The sequence below is a fragment of the Crotalus tigris genome, unplaced genomic scaffold, assembly GCF_016545835.1.
Source record: "Crotalus tigris isolate CLP2741 ecotype Arizona unplaced genomic scaffold, ASM1654583v1 scf7180000024362.2655971311:6658466, whole genome shotgun sequence".
NCBI lineage: Eukaryota > Metazoa > Chordata > Lepidosauria > Squamata > Viperidae > Crotalus > Crotalus tigris.
Window position 1 is genome coordinate 5492567 of NW_024100530.1, and position 23478 is coordinate 5516044.

A 23478-nucleotide genomic window follows, 5' to 3' on the forward strand; every position below is an offset into this window, starting at 1 on the left:
GACTAGATAAGTCTTTAGGCCCAGCCAGATTGGCTCTATCCTGTTTGAATGGGCAGAGAGGTACTGATTCTCTTGATCAATAATTTGCAAGTTGCAAACCATTTTCTGGCGGCACATCTCAAACTGCAAGTACATTGGGATGTGCAAGGCAGCTGAGGCTCCTCTCAGCAGGATGCTCATTCTGTGCCACAGAATGAAATCATTCTCCTGACTGAGGCACAGGGAACCCAATTTGCTTCATTTAAGTGCTTGGCTTCAAAGCAATAGGACTTTCATTAGCCGGAAGAGATTTTAGGCATGTAATATTCAACAACAGAAATCTCTTCCAGTTCCTGCCAGCATTGGTTGATTATTATAATCAATTATCTATTGATTATATCCCGAAAAAGCTTACTTTTATACTATTCCCTTTCTATATTCAGTTGTGCTGAAGGACCGATTCCAGAAAATTTATGGAGGAAGAAATTGCCCTTGTCAGTCTGGCAATAGTGAATCATTGACCCACATAGAGATACTCATAGTAAGCTGCTAACACCCCTCATTAGGCCATTCTGTCAAAGACCAGATTAATTTTACATGAAGTTTCTCTTGGAAGACAAAGAGTCTAAAACAACACTAGCTAAGGCTGCATTTGCATTTGTATCTTACAAAACTCTGGCTTTGTTAACCATAAATTAGCGTGGGACTGATTACTACTTCCATGAAGGGGGGTACCAAGTTTTCATATTGTTCTTATATCACTTTACTATATTGTATTGGACTGTACTTTGATATGCATGGTAGTCTAGGACTGGTTATAAAATAAGAAAGAAATGCTGGATGAATTATTTAAGCTTGAGCAACCTAAAGCAACGTAAAAGACACTCTGCTCTGTTTCTAGAAGCAGACGAGAACCGATGTTCCCTATGAAATTTCCCCAAAGCAAAGAATTCTCTTGAAACACTGAACAATCCTAGTGTGCATTTTTAAACTAGCATCGACATAATTCAAATACATGGCATTTCAAAATGTACACTGCATTTCCCTGCAATCCAGATGCGGCTGAACTTCACAACTGCTATCCCTTGTAACCTTGAACCCACTTCAGGAGCCACGGTTTGTCAAAGTCTTGCCTTACCATGTTCATCACTGTTAAGATATAGGTGGTAACGTTCTCCTTGCTGTGTTTCTCCAGCATTTTCCTATCTGCCACAACTAGCGTTTCAACATTCAAACTTCCACCCTTCTGATTTTTAACGGGGGACCTTTTCAACCTTGCTTGGCTCCCATATTCGTCAGATAAGACGAATGTGTCTTCAGTGGGTGGCTTAGGACTATCTGAAATGAAACAGAGCCGAGATTTGGAAAAGACTCAGAACTTTACATCTAGGAAAAGCTACCTTCGCTATATTGTTGGCAAAATTCATTTCACATCTGACAATCTAGTTTTCATAATCACATTTTAGAAGCATCCATCTGTGGAACTCATAGCAGAAATAAAAACAGTCTCTATCCTAAAGCAAGCACTGAAATTCCATTTATGGATTCAACTGAGGGAAATGTTAGGTGTCCTGCCTCATATCCTGGCCTCCGCGTACGTGCCCCAAACCCATGTGATCTGATATGTTTGATCCATACCTGCCATTTGTCCAGAACTCTAGACTGTACATATAAAAGATTATCCATATAGTTTTATCCAACAGAAGCTGAAGTAGAACAAACTGATATGACCCTGAATCATGATTTCATTTCTATACAGGAATGCATGAATAAGTCAGGGATTATAGGAATATAAGGAGGAATTCTGAGGTTGTAGTCTACATTAAGCATATACTTTTCTCCATGTCACTGTAAATCTCATCAAGAAAAAATTTCATAAAATATGGAACACATGATAAGCAAATAACCTGCTGATGTATGAAAGCATCTCTACAGGGAAAATGTCAGCCTTCTGTAGTTGTAGATTGCCTGTATGAAAACATCTGATTATTTGCAGTCAGATCATGCTTTAGAACAACTAAAATTACACAAGTTGCAACTTACTGCTGAAATTCATGGGGGGAGGGATAGTAAACATTTTTGTGTTGTACCGAGTTTAGCATAATCTTGCGAAAATGAAATAGAAAAGTTACTACTTCAAAAATATTTACTAGGACCCAACAAGCTAAGTATGATACTGGATGTGATAACACCATCAACTTTTGGAGTGTTCTTCAGCACACATATCTCCATATGTCTAGAATAAGCTTCTTTAATTTGAAACTTTAGGAGACAGATGATAACTTTCGCCTCTGACATTTTGGCTGGAAAATGATGGGAACTGGAGTCCGACATGTGCAAAGAACATCAGATTGGGAAGTCTGGCATAATACCAATTATGAATGTATGAACCCATTAGCATCCTCGAAAAAGGAACCCAAAATATTTAGTTCTCCATGTACCCATTAGATGCTTACATGTATCCACTGACCCCAATATATTATGTCCCACGTAAAGACATTCTGAACATCCTGTTCTTAAGATGACTGAATACTGAATGTTCCAGAAATGACTGACTACCAACATGGACTATTTCAAATGGCCCATGTAGGGTGTGAAGCACTTTAGATCACTTCTGAAGTGCTTGGAATGGTCCATTCCAAGATGGTAAATTCTGTGGTGGGCTTTTTGGACACTTTGGCATCCAAATCAAGCCTGCAAACCTTGAGCACAACAATAAGAACCTTACATTCTTAGGACTACTAGGTCAAAGAGAGAGACAGAGACAGAGAGAAAGAGAAAGTTTCCTTACATACATTTCTTGCGCCGTCCACAAAAATGCTGCTTTTGAAACCTTCCATGGTGATAATCGTTAGCTGGAATGTGATACTTGTGGGCAGTGAGATTGCTGTGACGGTCAAGGGGAAAGTGGTAAGGATTTGAATCTACTTTGTACCGGTGCAGCACTTTCTCTTCAGCTGTCCGTTTATACAATACATGAGGGTGGTGTCCAGCAGGTGGCTTATAGTGAAGTTCCTGTGCTAGGTGTTGAGGTAATGGTGATATAAGGAAGTCATTCTCCTGTGTCCTTATCAAACCTGACTAAAGACAAAAATATAAAGGAAGGTATTGGTTATAAACAGTTTCACTAAACACAGGTTTCTCAAATGCAGTCACAAATCATCAGTTTTGGTCCTTCTTTGAGGCATCTATCCATGGGGCTGAAACAATCATCCTCTAACACCTCTGAACACTCCACAAACCCCTACTGGAGTCAGTGTGTGGTCTGCAACTTTGCAGTGCTACGTTTCTCCAATAGCTACTCAAGCTTACTCTAGGATGTGAATACTTTTCCAGAAATGGACCTATTAGGAAATGGCACATGCCTCTTCAAAGTCAAAATAAGTGAGTATCATTAAAGACTTCTTGGAGGAAGATTTGGAAAGGCTCCAACATTTTCCAGAAGAAATCTCCAAAGGAATGCCAAAAGAAGCAAGTAAGTTGGAAGAGAAATCAAGCAATAGGAAGTGTATATTTATTCTCCTTGGCATGGAAAAAGTAGCTCCTCCTCTTCCTCCTCCTCCCTCTCAGATCCCAATCTGGAAATTTCATCCATCTAAAATATTTTTAAAAAGTTCTTGCTTACTAGAAAGACTGTATGCATGAAAAAATACATATTTTTTCATAAGGAATTCTGCCTTTATTATCCTAATCTACCACTACTTCACTCGAGTTATGTATGTGTGTATATGTATATGTGTGTGTGTATTAGTATTTGTTATTTAAGTCATCAGGAAACGATGACATCATCGTATGCAGTAATGGGGATCTCACCTTGGTATCCAGTATTTTGCAATAACAGTTCATTTACTGATTTGTGTATGTCTTAATGAGATTAATTTTAAAAAACCATAAAAAAAGAAAGCAATAAATCTGTTTTAGATTTTGCCATTTAAAGGATTTCCAACATCTGAAATTATTCCTACAGGATTCATTTCGTAACTGATTTGAACCATATGGAAAAGAATGTCCTATGTCTCCTTTTTAAAAAAATCAATCCGCGGAGGACCCTTAACTGTAATTTTGCTATTGCAAGTCATATTGGTAGGCAAAGATTTTCAGAAATGTATTAGGAAAGTTGTCCTGGTTAGGGCTGATCAGCAATTTTAAAAAAAGCTTAGCTGATTTATATTTACCTGTTATTAATAACCTACATATTACCAACAGCTCAGTTTAAGTACATATTTGAGATGTGAAAAAGAAGAACCTTCTTAACATACAGAGAAGCTGGTTGCAATTTTCCAGTATTTGGCTTTTCCCCAAGGTGAGAATAAAGTGAATGACGGGTTCTGTGTGTTTCATTGTTTTCAAATGATTGTTCTTCCTGCAGGTGTTTGGAGTTTTAATTGCATATTAAGATTAGTTTTACTGCACAAATGACCAGAGTCTTTAGGTTGGGGGTAGGGAAGATATACATTTAATATAAATAAATGAATGTCTCACATGAATCTTAGCACCATTGCATTAACTTGACAAAATTATAGTCCTGAGAAAGCTGGAAACTTGGTTCTACAGTTTGTCCTTGCTGAGTGAAATTGATCTCTGTTGATTCATCAACAATTAATCATTTGCAGACATGTTGTTGGTAATACTGAGCATGCAAGCAGTGACACAACTGGACACATAGAGAAGGAATTGCCCTTCCCCAACTCCTTATATTTCTCCCACTTAGTTTGAAAAGCCTAATTAAGAAGAAGACTTTTGAAGGCAGCATCCATCCACTTTGGTAGGGTTGTCAAGAGAACTTCATGGACATGTACATAAAGTCATCAGAAGTTGAACTCAGCTTGGAACAGACTTTGCACTTGAGTACATCTGGGAAGCTGCAAATTGCTGGAAAGAGGACTGTACTATGGAAGAAAAAAAATTCATATGCACACAGCCACATGCATTCACCTCTTAACCATCTGGTCACATGCTAATTATAAGCCTAGTGTACCCAAGAGAGTTTCACTGAAATTGCCTTGTCTTTTGGAAAGATAGTAAATTTTCTTTCCATCAGATTGAGCAACTTGGCCAAATGTAGATAATTTTTTTTTCTACAACATTACATGAGCATATAATAGGGGTGTGTCTATTATTAGAGTATCTAATATTCGAAAGCAGCTGAAGAATTCACATCTCAATTAACTTATAACCAATTATAACTTATTAACAAATAATTTGCCCACGCTGCATTAAAAAAAAATCTCCTCTCCCTATTACGCCATGCGTGCATGGATTTCATTCCTTTGAGCCTTAGTTTCATGGCACAGGAATAAAATTGTGAGGAACGGCTCATCAAAATGCATGTAGGACTGAACAGAAATGGTCAATCCGGATGCAAATCCTGAATTACAATTTGGAGCAAGATGAAATTCCATATTCAGGACAGAAGAAGACAGTCAGACCAATGGTGTGGGCTCTAGACTAAACAAATCAAGATAATTAGCTTTGAGCTTTAGCAATGAATCTATCCAAAACTGCATTAAATGCCAACCTAAGGGAAGCCAATAACCAGAAAATGTGGGAGTTGTATAATCAGATTTACCCTGGTGTTGCCTTTATTTTTCAAAGCAGCTCCAAAAGGATAGGCTGGATGAAGGATGTTGCATGGATGAATCCAGAGTTACATCACTGTCCCATTCAAACTGCTTCTTCTACATGCTGCTATTGGGTTTTTTTTTTCTCAGTGCATAACTGTTGAAGGTCAAAACTCATGTGCCCAGGGAATACATTTCTACTGTATTATGTAGGCTCAAAAGATATTTTATACTCCAAAGAGTTAATACTGGCTTTAAAAATTGCATTAGGAAAGAAAGTCATTAAGGGCAAATTATCCATTGATAAGATATCACAAATAAGTTTATAGGGCAGGACTGAAAACTTACAGGTAGCTAGAATAGGGGTTATTGAACCTAATAGTATTTATACATGATTGCAAAAGGTTCAACTTATACATTAATTTTGTGGTGAAGAGGAATGTTTAGCTAACTGCAAAGCAACATTTAGTATCCATTAAAATGCCTGCATTCATTGAAAAAAAAAGTGTTCCCATTTAAACTGCCGGGATGAAAGTATGAACATCATCAAAGGGAAGGAAGTATTCAATCTCTGGCTGATTATTTTCCTACTTCCTATATATTATGCTGTCAGATACAGGAGCAACATTTGAAAGCCTCATTGTCATCTCATTCAATTGTCTTGAGCAGAGCAAAATCCAACAATTGCTCACCCACTTGGACAAGGTATGTCAATAGTTCGGAACTGAAAAGCAAGCCCTGACCTTCCATGGCTTTTAGGTTGAGGGGGAGGTGTCAAATATCTGGATTTGCTGCCATTTAACGCTCTGGATTTTGGCAGCCAGGTATGAGACTTGCTGTTCCTCTCTCTACCACCCATAGCCAATGAACAATGACTGGATTGGTGTCAAAGGTCTTGGTCAGGAAAATGAAAATCATTCTTCAGGTTTACATATCCCATATTTTGAAAAACCTCTCCTATAGAATTTCAATATGTAAGACAGCTTGTTCCTCTAGAAGTTGCACAGATAACAATAGAAAGTCCAAGGGACACTACATAGAATTTTTTGTGTTTTGACAATTTAGTGAATCTTTGGAAAACACCTCCAGAACATCATTCTATGATGATGTAGTTGTATCATTCATTACCTAGATTTTAAAAAAAAAAATTGGTTAAAGCATACATTGTTCCCATTGGTTTGTAAACATTTAACTAAATCATTGACATGCACCATTTCATGAGATCTCATTATAATGCAGAAGTAAAGAATTCAAGTTTCTCCCCATATAATATTTTCCCTCCTTTTAAAATGTTTTTTTATAATCTCTTGCCCATCTTCTCCACATTACAGATTTACCACCAGCACAACAGAAGACCAGATGTTAACTATAACCATCCTCTCAAAGTAGGCTGTTCTAATAAAGCTAAGTGTAGTTGGGTCTGGTGAGCACTTGACAAAAAATGGCAGAGCTGTAAATTAGATTAAGAAGTCAAAAACAATCCAGAAAAAAAGCAATAGCAATCCCGCTTCTATACCGTTCCAAAGAAAAATACTGGAATATTTCCAAAGTCTGAAGAAGTCCAGTCCAATTTTAGTTCAGAAGAAATGCTGCTTCACTGACTTCTCATCAGAAATGGTGTTTTTAGCTATTTTGATGACCACTGGAATAACAATATGATTTTTTTCCCCAAAAAACATGCATCTTTCTGCATCAGGTCATCAAATCTACAGTCCAAGTCAAGCAAGATTTCTGCAAATTCAGGATAACAGCCTAAATACTTTATTCGCAGTGACAGTTTCACCCTACATTGCAAAGCAAACGGGAAGCCACGGGATTAGGAGAGGAATTCCCTAATGCTTTGCTTGTTTTACTGTGAAAGAAGGGCAGCACTGTACTTTTCCTATGTTTGAACTGCAACTCATGCACCAACAAGTAGCTGATGAAAGGTTAAAATACAGGTGAGTGATAGGAAAATTTTGTCAGGAGTGGGAGAGGGGTAGTCACACAAAGGAAAATCAAATGGCTAATCAAGTCATTTGCAAAATAAATGTGAAGTTAGTGCAAAAAGCAGGAAATCTCTTTAATCAGTAATATTATTTCCTCAAAGAATGAAGACAGATGATAAGGCTGATAGACATAGATCTACTCATAGATCTGTAATAAGAGGAATTGCTTGGGAAAATTACAGTTTGCAGAAAATTATCCTCCTCTTCCTCTCTCTCTCTCTCTCTCTCTCTCTCTCTCTCTCACACACACACAGAGAGAGAGAGAGGGGGGGGGGACAAAAGTAAACAGAAAACAGAAGGGATAGTGCCCAAGAAAATTAATCTCAGCAGCAGAAGAAACAAACTCCAGTTCACTTCCATAGGGTTATTACTCTTTCTGTTTTGCTACTAATTCAGAAAGTTCGAGGAACTGAATTTCCCACATGTGAAGAATGGCATTAATCATGAGCTACCAAGATTGGAGAACCTATCAAGGGGGACTATGAAATCAGGCATTAAGGTCTTACACAACAAGAAGAAGAATGACACAATTCTATCCTGTCTCAATTTTACCATAAGGAGCAATTCTCTTCTCTCTTCTCTCTTTCATCATGCTTTGCAAATCCATGGTCACCACTTTTTAATCCACTTTTGATCTCTACTCAAATCTTTAGATCAACAGTAACAGATCAGAAGCAAAAGGCATTGATAGTCTGAAATCTGCTCCCCCATGGTTGCCATAGACAAATGGTGATCTCCAGGGCTTTTTTTCTCATAGAATGCTCAGAACGGAGTTTCGGCACCTTTTTGGGATGGAATCTTGTAGGGTAGGCAAGGCGGGTTGTATGACGTGTGTGAGTTCTGGCATCTTTTTTTTTTTCTTTGGTAGAAAAAAAGCACTGGTGATCTCTGTTGTTCCTTATAACATTGTAATCCTTCCAAAAATACTTATTGTATGTTTTTTTTAAAAAAAAAATAGGGGACATTTATAGCATCTCTTCTTCACCTTCACCCAATTCTTTGACCAAGATAAATCTTTTTGGCATGTTTGTGGGAGTCAGCACAGGAAGAGATAGGAAATGTCATCCTTTAGCATCAACTACCCATTTAAGAAATTCTTGGACCCATCTGAATCCCATTTTGATATAAAGGGTGATAAAGTGTTCAGTTTAATTCCTCCTTGGCTACAAGTTTTGTAAACTCTGAATTGCAGAAGAGCTGTAAACATCAATATTTCTCTTTTATCCACAAGTTGTTGTTTTTTCCCCCACTATATTGAGAAGTCTATGGCATTACTAAAAGAACCTGACAACCCCTGTATCAACAAATCAAGGAGAATCGAAAGTCGCTGGTCAGCAGAAATACTAGGCTATTCTAGACAAATAAATTTGAAAGATTATAAAATTACTTCCTCTGACATCGTGAATTATCTCAAGTTATAAAAACGATCTGTGAGGGATTTAGGAGAAGAAGTGGAACCTGAGGGTGGAGTCAAGAGAGGACTCAGTCTAGAATCATTACTGTTCACAAATGCTCCAAGTCCAGCCTCCCTTGAATTCTGTTGACTCTTATTTAGCACCAATTTTATGCTGCCCAATTTAGCGCTGACTATTAGTTGACTAGATTCTTGAGTATAGGCTTGAGCGATAAATCTTCTTAAGCGCAACTTAAAGTATGGTCGTGATTCTCCAGGCCTGACATAGCATCTGTGGCCCTACCACTTGCAAATACTTTCTCTCCATTCCATATGGGGTAAAAGCTCTTGTGAGCACTCAGTGTTGAAGAAAATCCAGTCTCTTCCTATTCCTGGGAACTTTTATCTGGTACTGACAATAAATGAGGTTGCTCTGAATGAGGTTTTCCATCGTTTAAGTGCAGCTTCTTTAAGCTTTGCCACCTCTTTTTTTTCCAAAAGAAAAATGCTCCCTTCAGCACCACACGTGATGTGCTTCCAGTTCCAGCCTCTCCTATAAAATCAGCTACATGCTGTGACTACAGGCACGTGCATCTGGTTGAGGAAAGCTGTCTTGCAAACTGCTCACTGTATGGAGATCATTTGTCATCTGCGAAACAGATCCAACATTGGCTGTCTGGCAGAAGCTTAAAGGCTGCCGCCATAGAGGAAATTAAAAGAGCTACATGGGAACGAGGAAGCCCTCCCATCTCTACCCCCAAATACTTTTTTTTTCAGATGTTTATAAACAGTTCTGGGCTGGAAAGTCAAAGAAAAGGCGAAGAGAACTAATATCGTTCACATTTCCGTGCCATATGGCAGGCATGTATTAGATTTTGCTTGTTTGGTTTCAAGCTTATGAATTATCATTTCTTGATGAAAACCTTTGCTGAATGGAAGATCTCCAAAGTTTGCTGCCTAGAACAGCATGTTCCCAAAGATGGTCTCAAGGACCACCAATAAACTGGCATGTCCTTTGATTAGCCTAGAAAAGATCATGGCAACAAGAAGAGTCACTTAAGGATGTTCTGAGTATTTTTTCAATTTATCAATGTAATTTATCAATTTAAATTCATGACAGATTTAAACTATAAATTACAGCTCTGAACTCTACAGAATGGGACCACCTTGGCTCCAGTCGCAAACTGCTTCATAGTTTTGGTCCCTGGCGAAGCAGAATCCTACCTTAACCATACCTTCAACTATGATGAGGATGTGCAAAGATACCTAAGAATATGGGATGTACTACATGGGAATAGAATTTACATGAATAATGAAGCATGAAGTCAAAGGTTAACCGAGAGGTGTGTTATGGGACAAGGAGCGGCCAGCCAGCTGTATCTAAGACCCACGCTTCCGTTATTTTGTGCAATTCAGACATACAGTAAAACACAACTACTATAAATTAGAAATAGAGAAAAGGGAATCCATCTCAAAAGTGATAGGAAAATGTAGGGAACTGAAGCTAATCTGGAGGAAATATTTGTGCACCACCAATAAAATGAACAAAAAGATCTGTATGTAACGCACATTTGCTTATTTATATGCATTAGATGCAGATTTGGAAAGAATTTGTTAATTAGAATAACTAAACTATCTTCCTAGTGAGGAAGGAATTAAATAAGCCGAACTGCTCATTTTTCATAAGAACGTCAAATGCTATTCTCACTCCTTAGAGTTATTTGGTTTTAAATCAGACTTGATCAGGCAAAAATGAGAATGACAAAAGGAGACAGGGCACTCTGAACTAAAACATGTACCCCCTTGTGTGTCTGATTGTAAAAGCTAGAAAAAAGAGCTTAACCTGTGGTCTTCTAGATACTGTCAATGTACAACTAAGTAGACTTCACTCTTTATCATGTTGACTATGACCGTTGGGAATTCAAGTTCTGCGACATCTGAAGAGCCACAGATTTCACTTAGAGCCATGATTTGGCGGATTTGAACGTGACATCTGGTTGAGCGAGTATGTCACAGCATGGAATTTTATGCAATAAGCAACACAGTGTGGAAGTTAAACAAGTGGCACTGTAGGGAAAGGAAATTTGTCCGTCTGAGCATTGTTATCAAAAAAACATCCTATCTTCATATCTGGGCAATGAAACAAAGTCTTACTCAGTTATAAGCTGCACAGCATTAGTTAAATAAATCCTTCAGATTTTGCAGTACAAGAAACCACGTAACTATATTAATATGAATTCCACTGTTTCTAGCTAAAAAAATGTATTTTTATTTTTACAGGATTCATCCTTTCAATGTTTTATCTGGATTTAATGCATAATTATAGAAGGCAACAAGAGTCTGAAATTCAATTCAAGTACTTGAAAAGCAGAGATCCAGAAGTATAAATATACTCCCGGAATTGTCCATTGGTGAGTACCAGTTTCATTGCTCCACTTGCAGCTTGGAATCTATTTGGCCTTCTGATAAATAAGTATTTATCAGTCTACTATGAAAGACTTTTGGGGAATGAGCTACACACTGATCTCAGGGTTGCATGTCTTTTCCCGATCCAAAGAAACAGCCTGCAGAAGAAGTTGAGGTAGCCCACTCTTTTTTCTCTGCCTGCTCTCCACACATTTAGGTAGTCATCTGAAGAACAACAGTAGTCTCATTGCTTATTAGACCAACTTTGCTTTTCTGTGTTGGAATTATGTCATATTATATTGAAAGGATAAATTGTATTTGAAAGTCTACCAAGATTTAAAAAAAATAAGATGTCAAAACACCTAGAGAAGGTACCAAAGAGTTTCACTGCCTCGTGCATCATTTGGTCAAAGGCCACACTGGTTTCTTATCTAATAATTCAACAATAATAATGGCCCTAGCTATTTATTTTATATTATTATAAACTTATAGCAAAACTAGTCGATTCTTGCAAGAAAATAATTGACAACGGACAACACCAGATGGGTGTGCCATAGGTGCAACAGCTGGTTGTTTGAGTATGTTGGTCTGACCTTCCACCTACATTCTATATTTGGTGAAAATGATGTTAATGCCATGAAATTATTCTGTCTATTCTTCAAGCTGCTTCCTATTTGTAATTGAATCCATGACAGACCTCAACTGATGCATAAAGGCGCATTAGAAATCTATGTTCAATAAGGTTCATATTATTATTACATAAGAATGACTTCCCTGGATTAAGCTAGCTGCTGATATTCCCCAGCCTTCTGTTCCTCCACAGCAGATAATTAATTCAAGGATCAACCTGTAGCATCTTTTTAATAGCAACCATGTTCTTGACCTCCCCCCAAAGTCTCATAGCAATGCTAAAATGTAAATGAGTGAAAACAAAGGTCCTACTCTTACGGAAAACCTATCATTTGACCCAAGGTCATGTCCCCCACAATAGCTAATCAAGGGAATAGTTCTAGAGTATTTCTTCAATAAAATCGAGTGGCAAGTTTGAAATTCATTCTTCTATTTGCTCAGATCTGATGACACTTATTCTTCAGCAGGATTTATTCCACCTGAATAATTCACGTTGTCCTCTCTTTCTAGTAATAACATGGCACATTTGTACTACATTTTACTGTGGCCTGTACTACACTTGTACATCAGGCCAGATAAAGAGTTAATGGCAACATTGGTACAGGAAGGATTCTAGTAAGGCTCCATTCACAGGCTAAGGATTATTTTCTTAAAACCATTGGTGAAAAGGACCAGCACTTCTCCAAGACATGCAAGCTGCTGTAATGATATATCAAAAAGAATCATTTCAAACAGAACTAATCCAGCTCTTTGACCTTCCAAGATTGCTCCCATCAGTTGGATCTTGTGGTAGTTTAGACAGTTTTCATATTCACACTTTCTTAATTAGGATTTATTTTGGCAGTATAAACTATGGCCTTTAAGGGTATCTGAAATTACATCATCTCACCAGTTTGGAGATGATAGGTAGATAGATAGATAGATAGATAGATAGATAGATAGATAGATAGATAGATAGATAATCATAAATTATTTTCTCACTCCTCCAAAGCCCAAAAGATTAAATATGTTTTCTTTACCAGTTGGCAAATCCTCTGGTGAGGTTGAAATCTATCACTTGCAAATTATTATTTGGGGGATTAAGGAGGAAAGCTCCACGGTTCTAAACATGTGTTCAAAGATGCACAACAAACTTTTCACCATTCCATACACCATTATATAATAAATTACACATCTCGCACCATAACAGTGCATGCATTGTGCAGTGACTGTGAAGAAGCTACTTGGATGAGAAGCAAAACGTTTTCAAGGAAAAGAAGAAGGAGAAAATACAGTTGCCTTTTAGAAAAGCACCTTTGGGACAAGAATGCAGGTGGATTTCAAGGAACTTGCACTTGTCAAAATCCTTTTCAAGACAATAGTAATAGCACTTAGACTTATATACAGCTTCACAGTGCTTTATAGCCCTCTCTAAGCAGTTTACCAGAGTCAGTATATTGTTCCCAACAATCTGGGTCCTCATTTTATGGACCTCAGAAGGATGGAAGGCTGAGACAACCTTGAGCAGATGAGACTTGAACTGCCAAACTGCTGGCAGCTGGGAATCAACAGAAGTTGCCTGCAGAACTTCATTCTAATCACTGCACCACTTATAAAGATAAGGCAGGTCAATACTGTCAAATGGTAGTGATATTTAGCACTTGATATCACCTAGACAAATCACATAAGGACAGAAAATATATCTCTACCACGTCATCAATGAAAGTCTGAGATCTGTTGTTATTAGCTGAAACCTCAAAGGCAATTCCCATTTGACTTGTTCTTACATCCACATGACTTCCATATACATCCATATACATGCAGCATATATATGACTTAAAACACATACCCTACTGTTTAAAACCAAACTAATTTTGCTTCCAGCAGTTCTGAGCACAGCTAGTCAAACCAAGGTCAGGATAATCTGCACAGTTCGTCAGCTGTGCACTTCAAACCTACAGTAGGCCTGCCAAAAAAGAATTTGGCAAGGAAGAAGCAAGACCCCTTTTCCACACTGAAACGCGGACAGTAATATAATCAGCAAATTTCTTATCCAAGGATTCTCTAACTAGGTCATATCTATACAATTGTTACTTCATTTGCACGTACACCAGGCTGCTAGTTAGCCAAGGACTTTCATTATGTTGACACAGCAGCACTGACTAGATCTGTAGTAGGGGACTAATGAGGCAATAAGAGTCTGCAAAAATGGAGGCTAAGATATTTCTGACCAATTAAATAAATGCAGGTTCTCAGTCTAAACTCCTCATTACCAGACTCATCTCATGTGTGGGATCAAAACTCTTAAATGGAGTATTAGGGGAGGGATTAATGATTATTTTGGAGAATTGGGGGTAGTGGTTAAGGAGTAAAATAGGTATCATAAACCTTGGAAATATTTGAAGAATTTAAAACTGGGGTTGGTTTTTCCTTAAGATACTCCCAACCCCCAAGATTTAGGTTAAAAAGATCAGTCACAGCCAATAATAATAATAATAATAATAATAATAATAATAATAATAATAATAATAATAATAATAATAATAATAGTAAAGTTGGAAGGGACCTTGGAGGTCATTGAGTCCAACCCCCTGCTCAGGCAGGAACCCTACACCATTTCAGACAAATGGCTGTCCAGTCTCTTCTTAAAAACTTCCAGTGTTGGAGCATTCACCGCTTTTGGAGGCAGGTTGTTCCATTGGTTAATTGTTCTAACTGTCAGGAAGTTTCTCCTTAGTTCTAAGTTGCTTTTCTCCTTGATCAGTTTCCATCTGTTGCTTCTTGTCCTGCCTTCAGGCGCCTTGGAGAATAACTTGACTCCCTCTTCTTTGTGGTAGCCCCTGAGATATTGGAACACTGCTATCATGTCCCCCCTCATCCTTCTCTTCGTTAAACTAGACATACCCAATTCCAGCAACCGTTCCTTATATGTTTTAGCCTCCATGTTGTACCATCATGATTGGCCACTGGAAAGACTCAAGATCAAATATGACTAATTTTGCTCCAGAGATTAGTAACCAGTCAAGCAATGCCTCTAGTAAAAGTAGGCATAAGTCATACATTTCCAATGCCCTTGAAAACAAACAATTCTCTAACAAGAATTATTCTTTCACTCGCTGGGGAGCTACAGAACCACATTTTGGCAATTTATGGCCCACAACAGACTAGTGACAGGATGCAGAGCCTCCTCCGATGCTGAGTTCAGATAAAAGATTGTCGACTTAAGAAGCATATAAGCTCATTGCCTAGCTGTTCCCTTAAAGGCTTTTTGAGCTGACCTCCAGACTTTTGTCTGTTGGTCAAATACAACTCCGTCCTAAACAGATGTTCTATCCTTAGTCTCAGTACTGACCTCATAGGTAGGATTTCAAGAAAGCTGCTGTTCCCTAATCCTTCATTTCTAGTGATTTTTCATAGTTGTGTTCTATCTTTGGTCTCTCCAGATAAATTTTCTACACAGGCAAGAATAGCAAAGCAGCAGCCGAGGGACTGGGTTTTCTGAATTGCTCACACATACACTCCAAAGTGAGCAAGATCAAAGAATCCCTGTAGTCCATTAAAACGCCATTGCTTCCAAACCCCAACGTGATGTTTTGGGTTTGAAAGAATAGGCCACTGCACTTGCATTGTGGGGAAGCTACTGCTAATGAAAGGAACAATGGAATGATTAGCGCTGCCATCCATGTAGAGCAATGCAACTGTCCGTTTAATTGCCAGGACTAAAATGAATAGGAAAGAAGGGCAACCTAATTGTGGAAAAGGGAGGGGGTATGGATGGTGGTAGTTACAAGGACCACATTGATATGAGAGCTTGGCTTCACACATCACATCAAGATATAGTTCATTTGGTTACTGAGCAATGATTGTCTGGATACCTACAAGTCAAAAGCCTTGAGCATACAGATGTTCAAGAATGGAACCTAAGACCTAAATGCAAAGAGGTTACCTACCACAAAATTCAGGCCTCGTCCAAGAATCATTGACAATGTCTTGCAACAATGATCACCAGATCTGCACCGAAAAAAACCCTAAACCACCATTTTTTCTCTTTCCATTCAATCATGTCAAATTCTCAGAGGCTGCCTCAACAAGACCCTGAGGTTTTCTTGGCAGGTTGAGAGAAAGTGACTGGTTCAAAGTCACACAGCTGCCTTCGTACCTAAAGAAGGACTAGAACTCACAGATTTTTGGCTTCCAGCCTGGTGCCTTAACCACTGCACTACCAATCTGCTTTCCAGTACCAATAGAGGGCAGCAAAGTGGGATTGAAATCCTTTGCTGCCATCTAGTGGTCATCTGAATTTTTTCTCCCATATTGAAAGCCTCCTTAGAACATTCACACTTTATTACATTGCTTTACCTTGCCACTTATATTTTCTGCTGTCTTCACCCCATTGAATTGTATTGGAACAACTAGTGATTCTCTACCCAAAGAGCTTTTTACAGCCTGATGGTGGTGGAGTTCAAAGGGATCTCCATCTAGCAGAGGAGATACCCTTATTCCATTGCAAGTAGTTCAAGGTGAACTTACTGTTTAACCCAATCAACTGTAGATTTTTCTTTAAAGAGGAGATCTCTGAAGGCTAGAGAAAGGTAAATTCTCCCTTAAACCAAGATTGGTTGCTGATGATTTCATGAATACAAATAGTGCCATTTTCTTGGCAACAATACAAAAGTATGTCAGGCCCAAAGAACCAAGAATGGCATGTGGGGTTACTTCTGAGTAGTCTCTTTATTGTTGTTTACCTACATACAGAATCTTGCCAGATTAAAACAGTGATCTGCATAATTATAGATAAACTCTGTGAATTGCTAGGGAGGGTCCATCTTCGCCCTCTTCCTGCTCACCTGATATTCCAAGATTCACTTGTCTCTTTGCTGTCTGGGAAGGAGCCCCTCGTTCCTGTGACTCCAGACCACATTTCACCACAGTATTATTCCATTACCTTATACCAGTGTTTCCCAAACTTGACAATTTTAAGGCATGTGGACTTCAACTCTCAGAATTCCACAGCCAGCAATGCTGGCTGTGGAATTCTGGGAGTTGAAGTCCACATGCCTTAAAATTGTCAAGTTTGGGAAACACTGCCTTATACTGATTTCCCTCCCCCTCCCCCCAATTTTCCAGTCTAACCTGTAGTCCTGAGATTGCCTGTTCATCCCTATCTAAGAACTAATCCATTCCAATTTTAGAGATCAGCTAAGATGGACTGGATTGTGGATTGGTGCATCATATGCCAACCCAAAGCTTTGAAAGCAGTTACAGAAACTCTCCAAAACATGCCACGGAGTTGCAAGATTTAATTGCACAGAAAAAAAAAACCCAAAGTATTGAATACACAGGCCTTCATCAGATTGAATTGTGTTTAGATTTAATTTGGTCAACCTTTGTTGATTTTTTGTCATGTTTTGAAACAAGGCCCTTCCAACATGCATCTGTCATTCATGGACAGTTGCATAGAATTCCTTTTCTGCGTTTTAAAGTTCTGGCTAGGAGGCACTTAAACACAAAGCACAGAATAGGAAGTCAGCAGGCAGGAGGCACGCTCCACACAATGCAGAGTTGGGATTTGGGAGGCATTTTCCTCGGCCCATCTTCAGCCATCTGCAACCTCCACTTATCCATCAACCTCTTAGCAGCCTATTGGAGAATCTCAATTATCCAGATCACGTTTGTCCCAAAGGTGCTTTCCCAAAAGGCAATTGGACTTTCTTGGTTTTTTTTTTCCTTTGCATTAGAACTGAAGAAGCTTCTTGGATGAGAAGTGAAACATTTTCAGAGGGAAAAAAAATCAAGAAAGCCCAGTTGCCTTTTGGAAAAACACCTTTGGGATTTAGCAGAGTAGGTATGTAGCAATGGCCAAGGGGCAGCTTTAAATCAGCCTTAAGCCAACAGATGAGAACAAATATAGTAGAAGGAGAAGAGTCTGAAAACCAAGCAACGAGGCATAACACTTACCAAACCTGCGCACGTGGATATGGCAATGGAGGAAGAACTGTGGTTCCTTATAAATCCCTGATAGAAACACTGTTCAACACCGCCAACCTGAGAATCTTCAATGCCATCTTTCCCGAGCACCTGGACAGTCACATCCTGGCTCAAGAAGTTTGAGGGCTTCAGCTCAAGGTGCAGTTCCTGTCCAAATGCTGCGAACCTATAGTGCAAGGAAGCCTTCGCATTTAGGGCGGACCGCTTCTTCCTCGCGCTGTGCAAAATGTCATGCGAGAGATAGGATCCGCTGGAGTCCACCTCAACGGGGATAACAAAGGTGTAATCTGGAAGAAGGTTGAGAATGGGGGTTAGCCACAAGGCTTCATCTCCCCACCGGCATTTGGGGGTCTTTCTTGGTCTGTGGGTTTAGCCTGCGTCCTTTGAAAATTAACTTCCAATGAGATACATCGATGGAAGCAAACTTTTAGAGGGACAAGGCTGTCGCTACCATTCATTGGGCTGTTGTTGGGAGTCTTTCACTTATCAATTCAGCCACAAATGCACAGATTCTTTTAAAATACAGGCTTGGGGGCTGCTGGCTGCTCCTAGGAGCAGGTTGCTATTGGTTTTAATGTGGTATTACATGTGTATTACCTTATAAGTCACTTACGTTCATGTTTGAATTAGAGCAGCTTATAAATTAAAGCCAGTAAAATAAACAGTTTGGGTCCAAGCTCCCCTTCCCCACCCCTTCCCAGGGCAATTGCAAAAATTATAAAATCTGGTTTATTCCTTTCCTACTCTTGGAACAGTCCTTCCAGGAAAGACAGAATACTGCAGCTGCAAACTTTCCTGGTCATTCTTAACTCATCCATTTGTCATTTACTTGATGACAAAGAATCACCCTTATTGGAAACCAACTATATAACTCTGCTAGACGGTCTTCTTAGCTTCGTTCCCCCCCTCCCCATGGGTTCTAGTGGGAAATGCTTGAGTACTTTATATGCCCTGTTGAGCTCCTGCAGGAAATATAATAAATAATGAAAGTCATAATAAGATTACCGCTCTCACTTTGGGCTTCAAGATTTCTGGCTGCAGAGTCTTTTACTGACTCTACTATTCTGCCATCAAGCTATAAAACTTCATCCATCCTAGTGGACGATCACTTGACCATGAGCCAGCAGTGTGCAGCAGCAACCAAAAAAGTTAATACAATCCTGGGTTGTATAAACAGAGGCATTGAATCAAGATCATGCAAAGTATTAGTACCACTTTATAAAACCCTAGTAAGACCACACCTGGAATACTACAACCAATTTTGGTCACCATATCACAAAAATGATGTTGAGAGTTTGGGAAAAATTCAGAGAAGAGCAACTAAGATGATCAAAGGCCTGGAGACTAAAATATATGAAGAAAGGCTGCAGGACTTGGGTTTCGCTAGTCTAAAGAAAAGAAAAAACAGGAGCAACATGATAGCAGTATTCCAGTATTTGAAGGGCTGCCACAAAGATAAGGGGGTCATGTTATTCTCCAAAGCGTCAGAGGGCAGGACAAAAAAACAATGGTTGGAAACTGAACAAAGAGAGAAGCAACCTAGAATTAAGGAGAAAATTCCTGACAGTGAGGACAATTAACCAGTGGACCAACTTGCCTCCAGAAATCATGGGCATTCCATAGCTGGAGAGTTTTAAGAAGAGGCTAAACAGTCACTTGTCTGAGATGGTATAGGTTCTCTTGCTTAAGTGGGGGGGGGGCTGGACTAGAAGACCTCCAAGGTCCCTTCCAGCTCTATTCTATTCTGACTGCACCCGCTTCCATTTCTACATCCCTCTGCTATTTCATAAAACTCTGGCCATGAAGACTTAGAAAGTCCCATCATTCTGGTTTGTTCATAGTGCCATAGATACACTGGTTGTGTGTTATCAACAAGTTAGCATTTGAGAAGCAGTATCCGAAGCAAAAAAAAAATAATAGAGTTGGAAGGGACCTTGAAAATCTTCTAGTCTAGCCCCCTGCTCATGCAGGAGATCGGCATGGCATCACATCTTTTAAATTCCAGATCCCAGCTTCAAGGTACAGCACCTCTAGGAAGCACTCAGCTGAACTCCTAGTTTTCTGATCTCTGATAACAGCTTGTATTTTAAGTTTGTAAGCTTCTTACCGGTTTAAGTCAGCTATTTTTAGAGGGCCCTTATCAGATTCTTTTGAGTTTTCATTGGGTTACAAGACTAATAAACTATTCATCCATCCTTCGTTTGCATTTATTAATAATGGATTTTAAATTCCTCCTCGCGTGGGACTTTTTTTTTTTTTTTTTTTTGCGAACTCTGGAAAAGAAATCCAAGAAACCAACGCAACCAAGAAAGTTGTGTTGCTTTTTCTTCATTTCATAAGCCTGGGAAGAAAAACTACGCTTTCCTTCCACCTCCCCTCCCCCCCCCACCCCCGGCATGGAGAAACAAAGATATTTTTGAATGGAGTTTTTATTATCTCCTCATCTCCACAAGCTTGCAAAGGGAGGCATCGTTGCTTGTTTTTCCCCGCGGAGAGAGGGGAAATGTTCTGCTGAGAGCATCTCACTTTTCACCAGCAGCGCTAATCAGAAATTTTCAGGATGCTAAGCAAGGCCGGTAGCCAAAAACACAAGCAGCTGCATGAGAAGGGAATTCCCCCCGGTGAGCAAAGGCTCCAACGCTCCAGAGCAAACACTCAGCACACCAGCATGCCTTTTCTCCACGAAAAGGGGCTCATTAGCATGCCTAGCGAAAAGGATAATACTTCTTCCCGAGCTGACTGGGGTATCGGCAGCCCTGCACGGATATCTTTAAGCAACACATAATGCTGCCGGTTTAAAAAGTCTTCGTTGCAGCCCGCATTGGAATGCAGCAAGCGCTCTGTGGAAGCGCTTGGAAGCCTCTGCCTGTTTTTTTCCTATTTTTATTTATTTATTTTTAAAGGGAGATGAACTTTCAAATCCGTCTCCAGCTCTCTTTGAAATCTAGGAATCCTTCTTTGCCTGTTCACACACGTTTTTCCTAGAGTGCGACTTCTTACTGGCTTCCCCTCCCCCGCCCAGTTCTCATTCTCGACCTGCGCGAAGGGTTAGAAATGCTGGATTTTCAAGTCATTCTTTCTGGTGCTATGCTTTAACTTTGTTTTTTTATAAGTGAGATGAACTTTTTTTTTCCTTTCTCCCCCCATTTTTTTTTAAGGTCTTCCTCTGTCTTCCTTTCTTCATGTTCGTATTAGGAGGCGGGACTGAGACAGATCTCGTCTTCGTATTGATCTATAATTATTTCCCCCTGCCTCTTGTTCCTATGAAAGTATTTTTTTTTTTCTGAATAACCCTTGTAATGAGAGCAGTTGCAATCCTGGATTCAAATGGGTTCAAATCTGGTCTTAGAGAAGTAGCCAATCCACCGTGCAGATTTGTTGGAAACACCGGAAAGGGGAGTGTTATGTACATCCCCTTAAGCTCCAGGAAGAAAGTTTAATCAAGAATTAAGGACACTTGTTCCCAGGAAGCACACAAGTAGAATAATGCTCATTACTCAAAACGTCTAAGAAGATTCTCAGTCATCCAGGTGCTATTTTTTTTTTTTTCCCAAAAGGCAACTGGATTTTCCAAAGCAAAAAGCACCTCTGGGGCATTACTCAAAGTGCAGCATCAATGCTCTTCCCATTGACAAAGTAAAGAGGAGAGTTTACATCCCAGGGAGATTACAACAGAGGGAGAGAAAGGAAATACAAGCAAGGGTAAAGACCTGAATATATCCTCCTTTCATTTACACGTCTTTAGATTTTATTTCAGGAAGGACAGATAGGGGGATTAAGGGGTTGTGCCCGCAAACCAGAGCAGCCGCCCATCCCTGGCTAAATCTCTGCATCTGATAACCTGAGATAGGAACAGTCCATAATCCAATAAGACCCCAAAGATCTACCCAGGACTGCAACACTTGCAACACACCTGGTCTGCCAAGTTTAGCCTGGTCTGCACTTTTAGAAGTGGGTCTTCTCCATTTCAGCACTTCAAGACAAAGCTTCACTGGAAAAGCCCCATTTTTTTTTATTTATTTATTTATTTTGGTAAATGTTTTTAGATGAGCTATAACTGAGGGTCTCATCTGTCCAGGACCCACCTGGCTCAATCGTGCCAGGTTGAAATGGGAAAACCTGGCCAGGGCACACCTGTCAGACCAGGAGATCCCCCAGCTCCCTTCCAACTCTTACCATTCTGCATTCTGCCCCCTACATATCGAATTCCCACAAATTAACCTGGCATCTAAAAACGGAAAACTTCCAAGCCGAATTTGCCTCCGCCTCTGCCACCCCCAGCAAGGTCAGAGGGGAAGATGCCTCGGGATGCCCTGGTTTTTGAAATTGGGGAGTTCAAGGAAAATATACCAACCCTGGTTGAAGGCGCCGGGGCCACCACCGCTGTCACCGGGCAACGCTGCCTCCACCACAACGCTGCAAGAGAGGCAGCACAACGGGAGAATCTGCAGAGAGAAAGAGAGAGGGGGAGAGAGAGAAAGGGGGAAAAAGAAAGGAAGGAGGAAAACACAGAGAGAGAAAGAGAGAGAGGGAGAGAGAAAGGGGAAAAAGAAAGGAAGGAGGAAAACACAGAGAGAAAGAGAGAGGGAGAGAGAAAGGGGAAAAAAGAAAGGAAGGAGGAAAACACACACAGAGAGAGAGAGAGAGAGAGTCCAGGCAAAAGAGAAAAGAGAGAGAGAGAAAACTCTTGAGAAGGGCTTTGCTCTGCTGGCCCAGGGACAACGGGGAGATCCGGCCGGGTCCCCCCACCCTCCACCCCGGCAGCGGAGATGCCCGGCTTACCTTCGCAACGCTGCCCAGCCAGAGGAGGGTGAGCGCGTGCATGGAGGGGCTCTTGCCAACCGCCACGGGCAAAGCCGACGGGGAGAGCTGGAAGCAACGCCTGGCGGTCTCCGCGGGACATCGGGGTGGGGTGCGGAGGGCGGGGGAGGACGGCTCTACCTGCCGCCGCCGCCGCCGCCGCCGCCTCCGTCACCGCCGCCGCCACCACCACCGGCAGCAGCAGGAGCAGCAGGAGCAGCCGAGCCGTGCGGCGGGAGCTCCACTCCCCACCACATGCTTACAGCGCCGGGGGCAGCCCGCCTTGGCATCCCCCCGCTGCACCGCCCCCAGCGGCGGGCACCGGCGCGGGGCAGCCCATCCCGACAGAGAGAGGGAGAGAGAGAGACGCGGCGCGGGGCAGCCCCCTTCCCCGCCTCCGCCCTGGCCAGCGCGCGCCTCCCGCGGAAAGGCGCGGGGAACAGGCGAGGCGAGGCGCGCGGCGCGGCTGCCCGGCTGACTGGCTGGCGATGAGGCGCGCCGAGCCTTCGCGCCCCCCCCCCCCGCACACACACACACAAACACACACGCACACACGGGGGGCGACACGGGTGGGGGAGGGCGGAGAGAAGAGGGGAGGGGGAGCCGCCAATTAGGAAGCGCGCGCGCGCCCGCGCGCGGACGAGAAGGGCGCCTTCCCCTCAGGTCGGGCGAGAAGGCGCAATTCGAGCGCTTCCGCTCGGCCAGCCTCGCCGGGCAGCGAAGCCGCCCGCTTTGTCCCGCTCTAGCCCGTCTG

General features: G+C 40.9%; 1 protein-coding gene across 3 annotated transcripts in view; it reads right to left on the reverse strand.

Annotated features, from left to right (window-relative positions):
• The window catches only part of ADAMTS18 (ADAM metallopeptidase with thrombospondin type 1 motif 18), a 67126-nt gene extending 43982 nt beyond the window's left edge, over positions 1 to 23144 (reverse strand). Inside the window, exons 1-5 of one of the 3 annotated variants that reach the window (XM_039327556.1) lie at positions 22707 to 23144; positions 22279 to 22369; positions 17895 to 18211; positions 2775 to 3060; positions 1118 to 1317 (exon numbers count right to left, since the gene is read on the reverse strand). In XM_039327556.1, coding sequence (XP_039183490.1) covers positions 1118 to 1317; positions 2775 to 3060; positions 17895 to 18211; positions 22279 to 22369; positions 22707 to 22748 — 936 coding nt within the window. In that variant the 5' untranslated portion in view covers positions 22749 to 23144. Of the gene's footprint in view, positions 1 to 1117; positions 1318 to 2770; positions 3061 to 17894; positions 18212 to 22278; positions 22370 to 22706 lie in introns of those variants that run through there. The other 2 variants (XM_039327557.1, XM_039327558.1) reach the window with 2 other exon arrangements.
• Between the last annotated feature and the right edge of the window lie 334 nt (positions 23145 to 23478).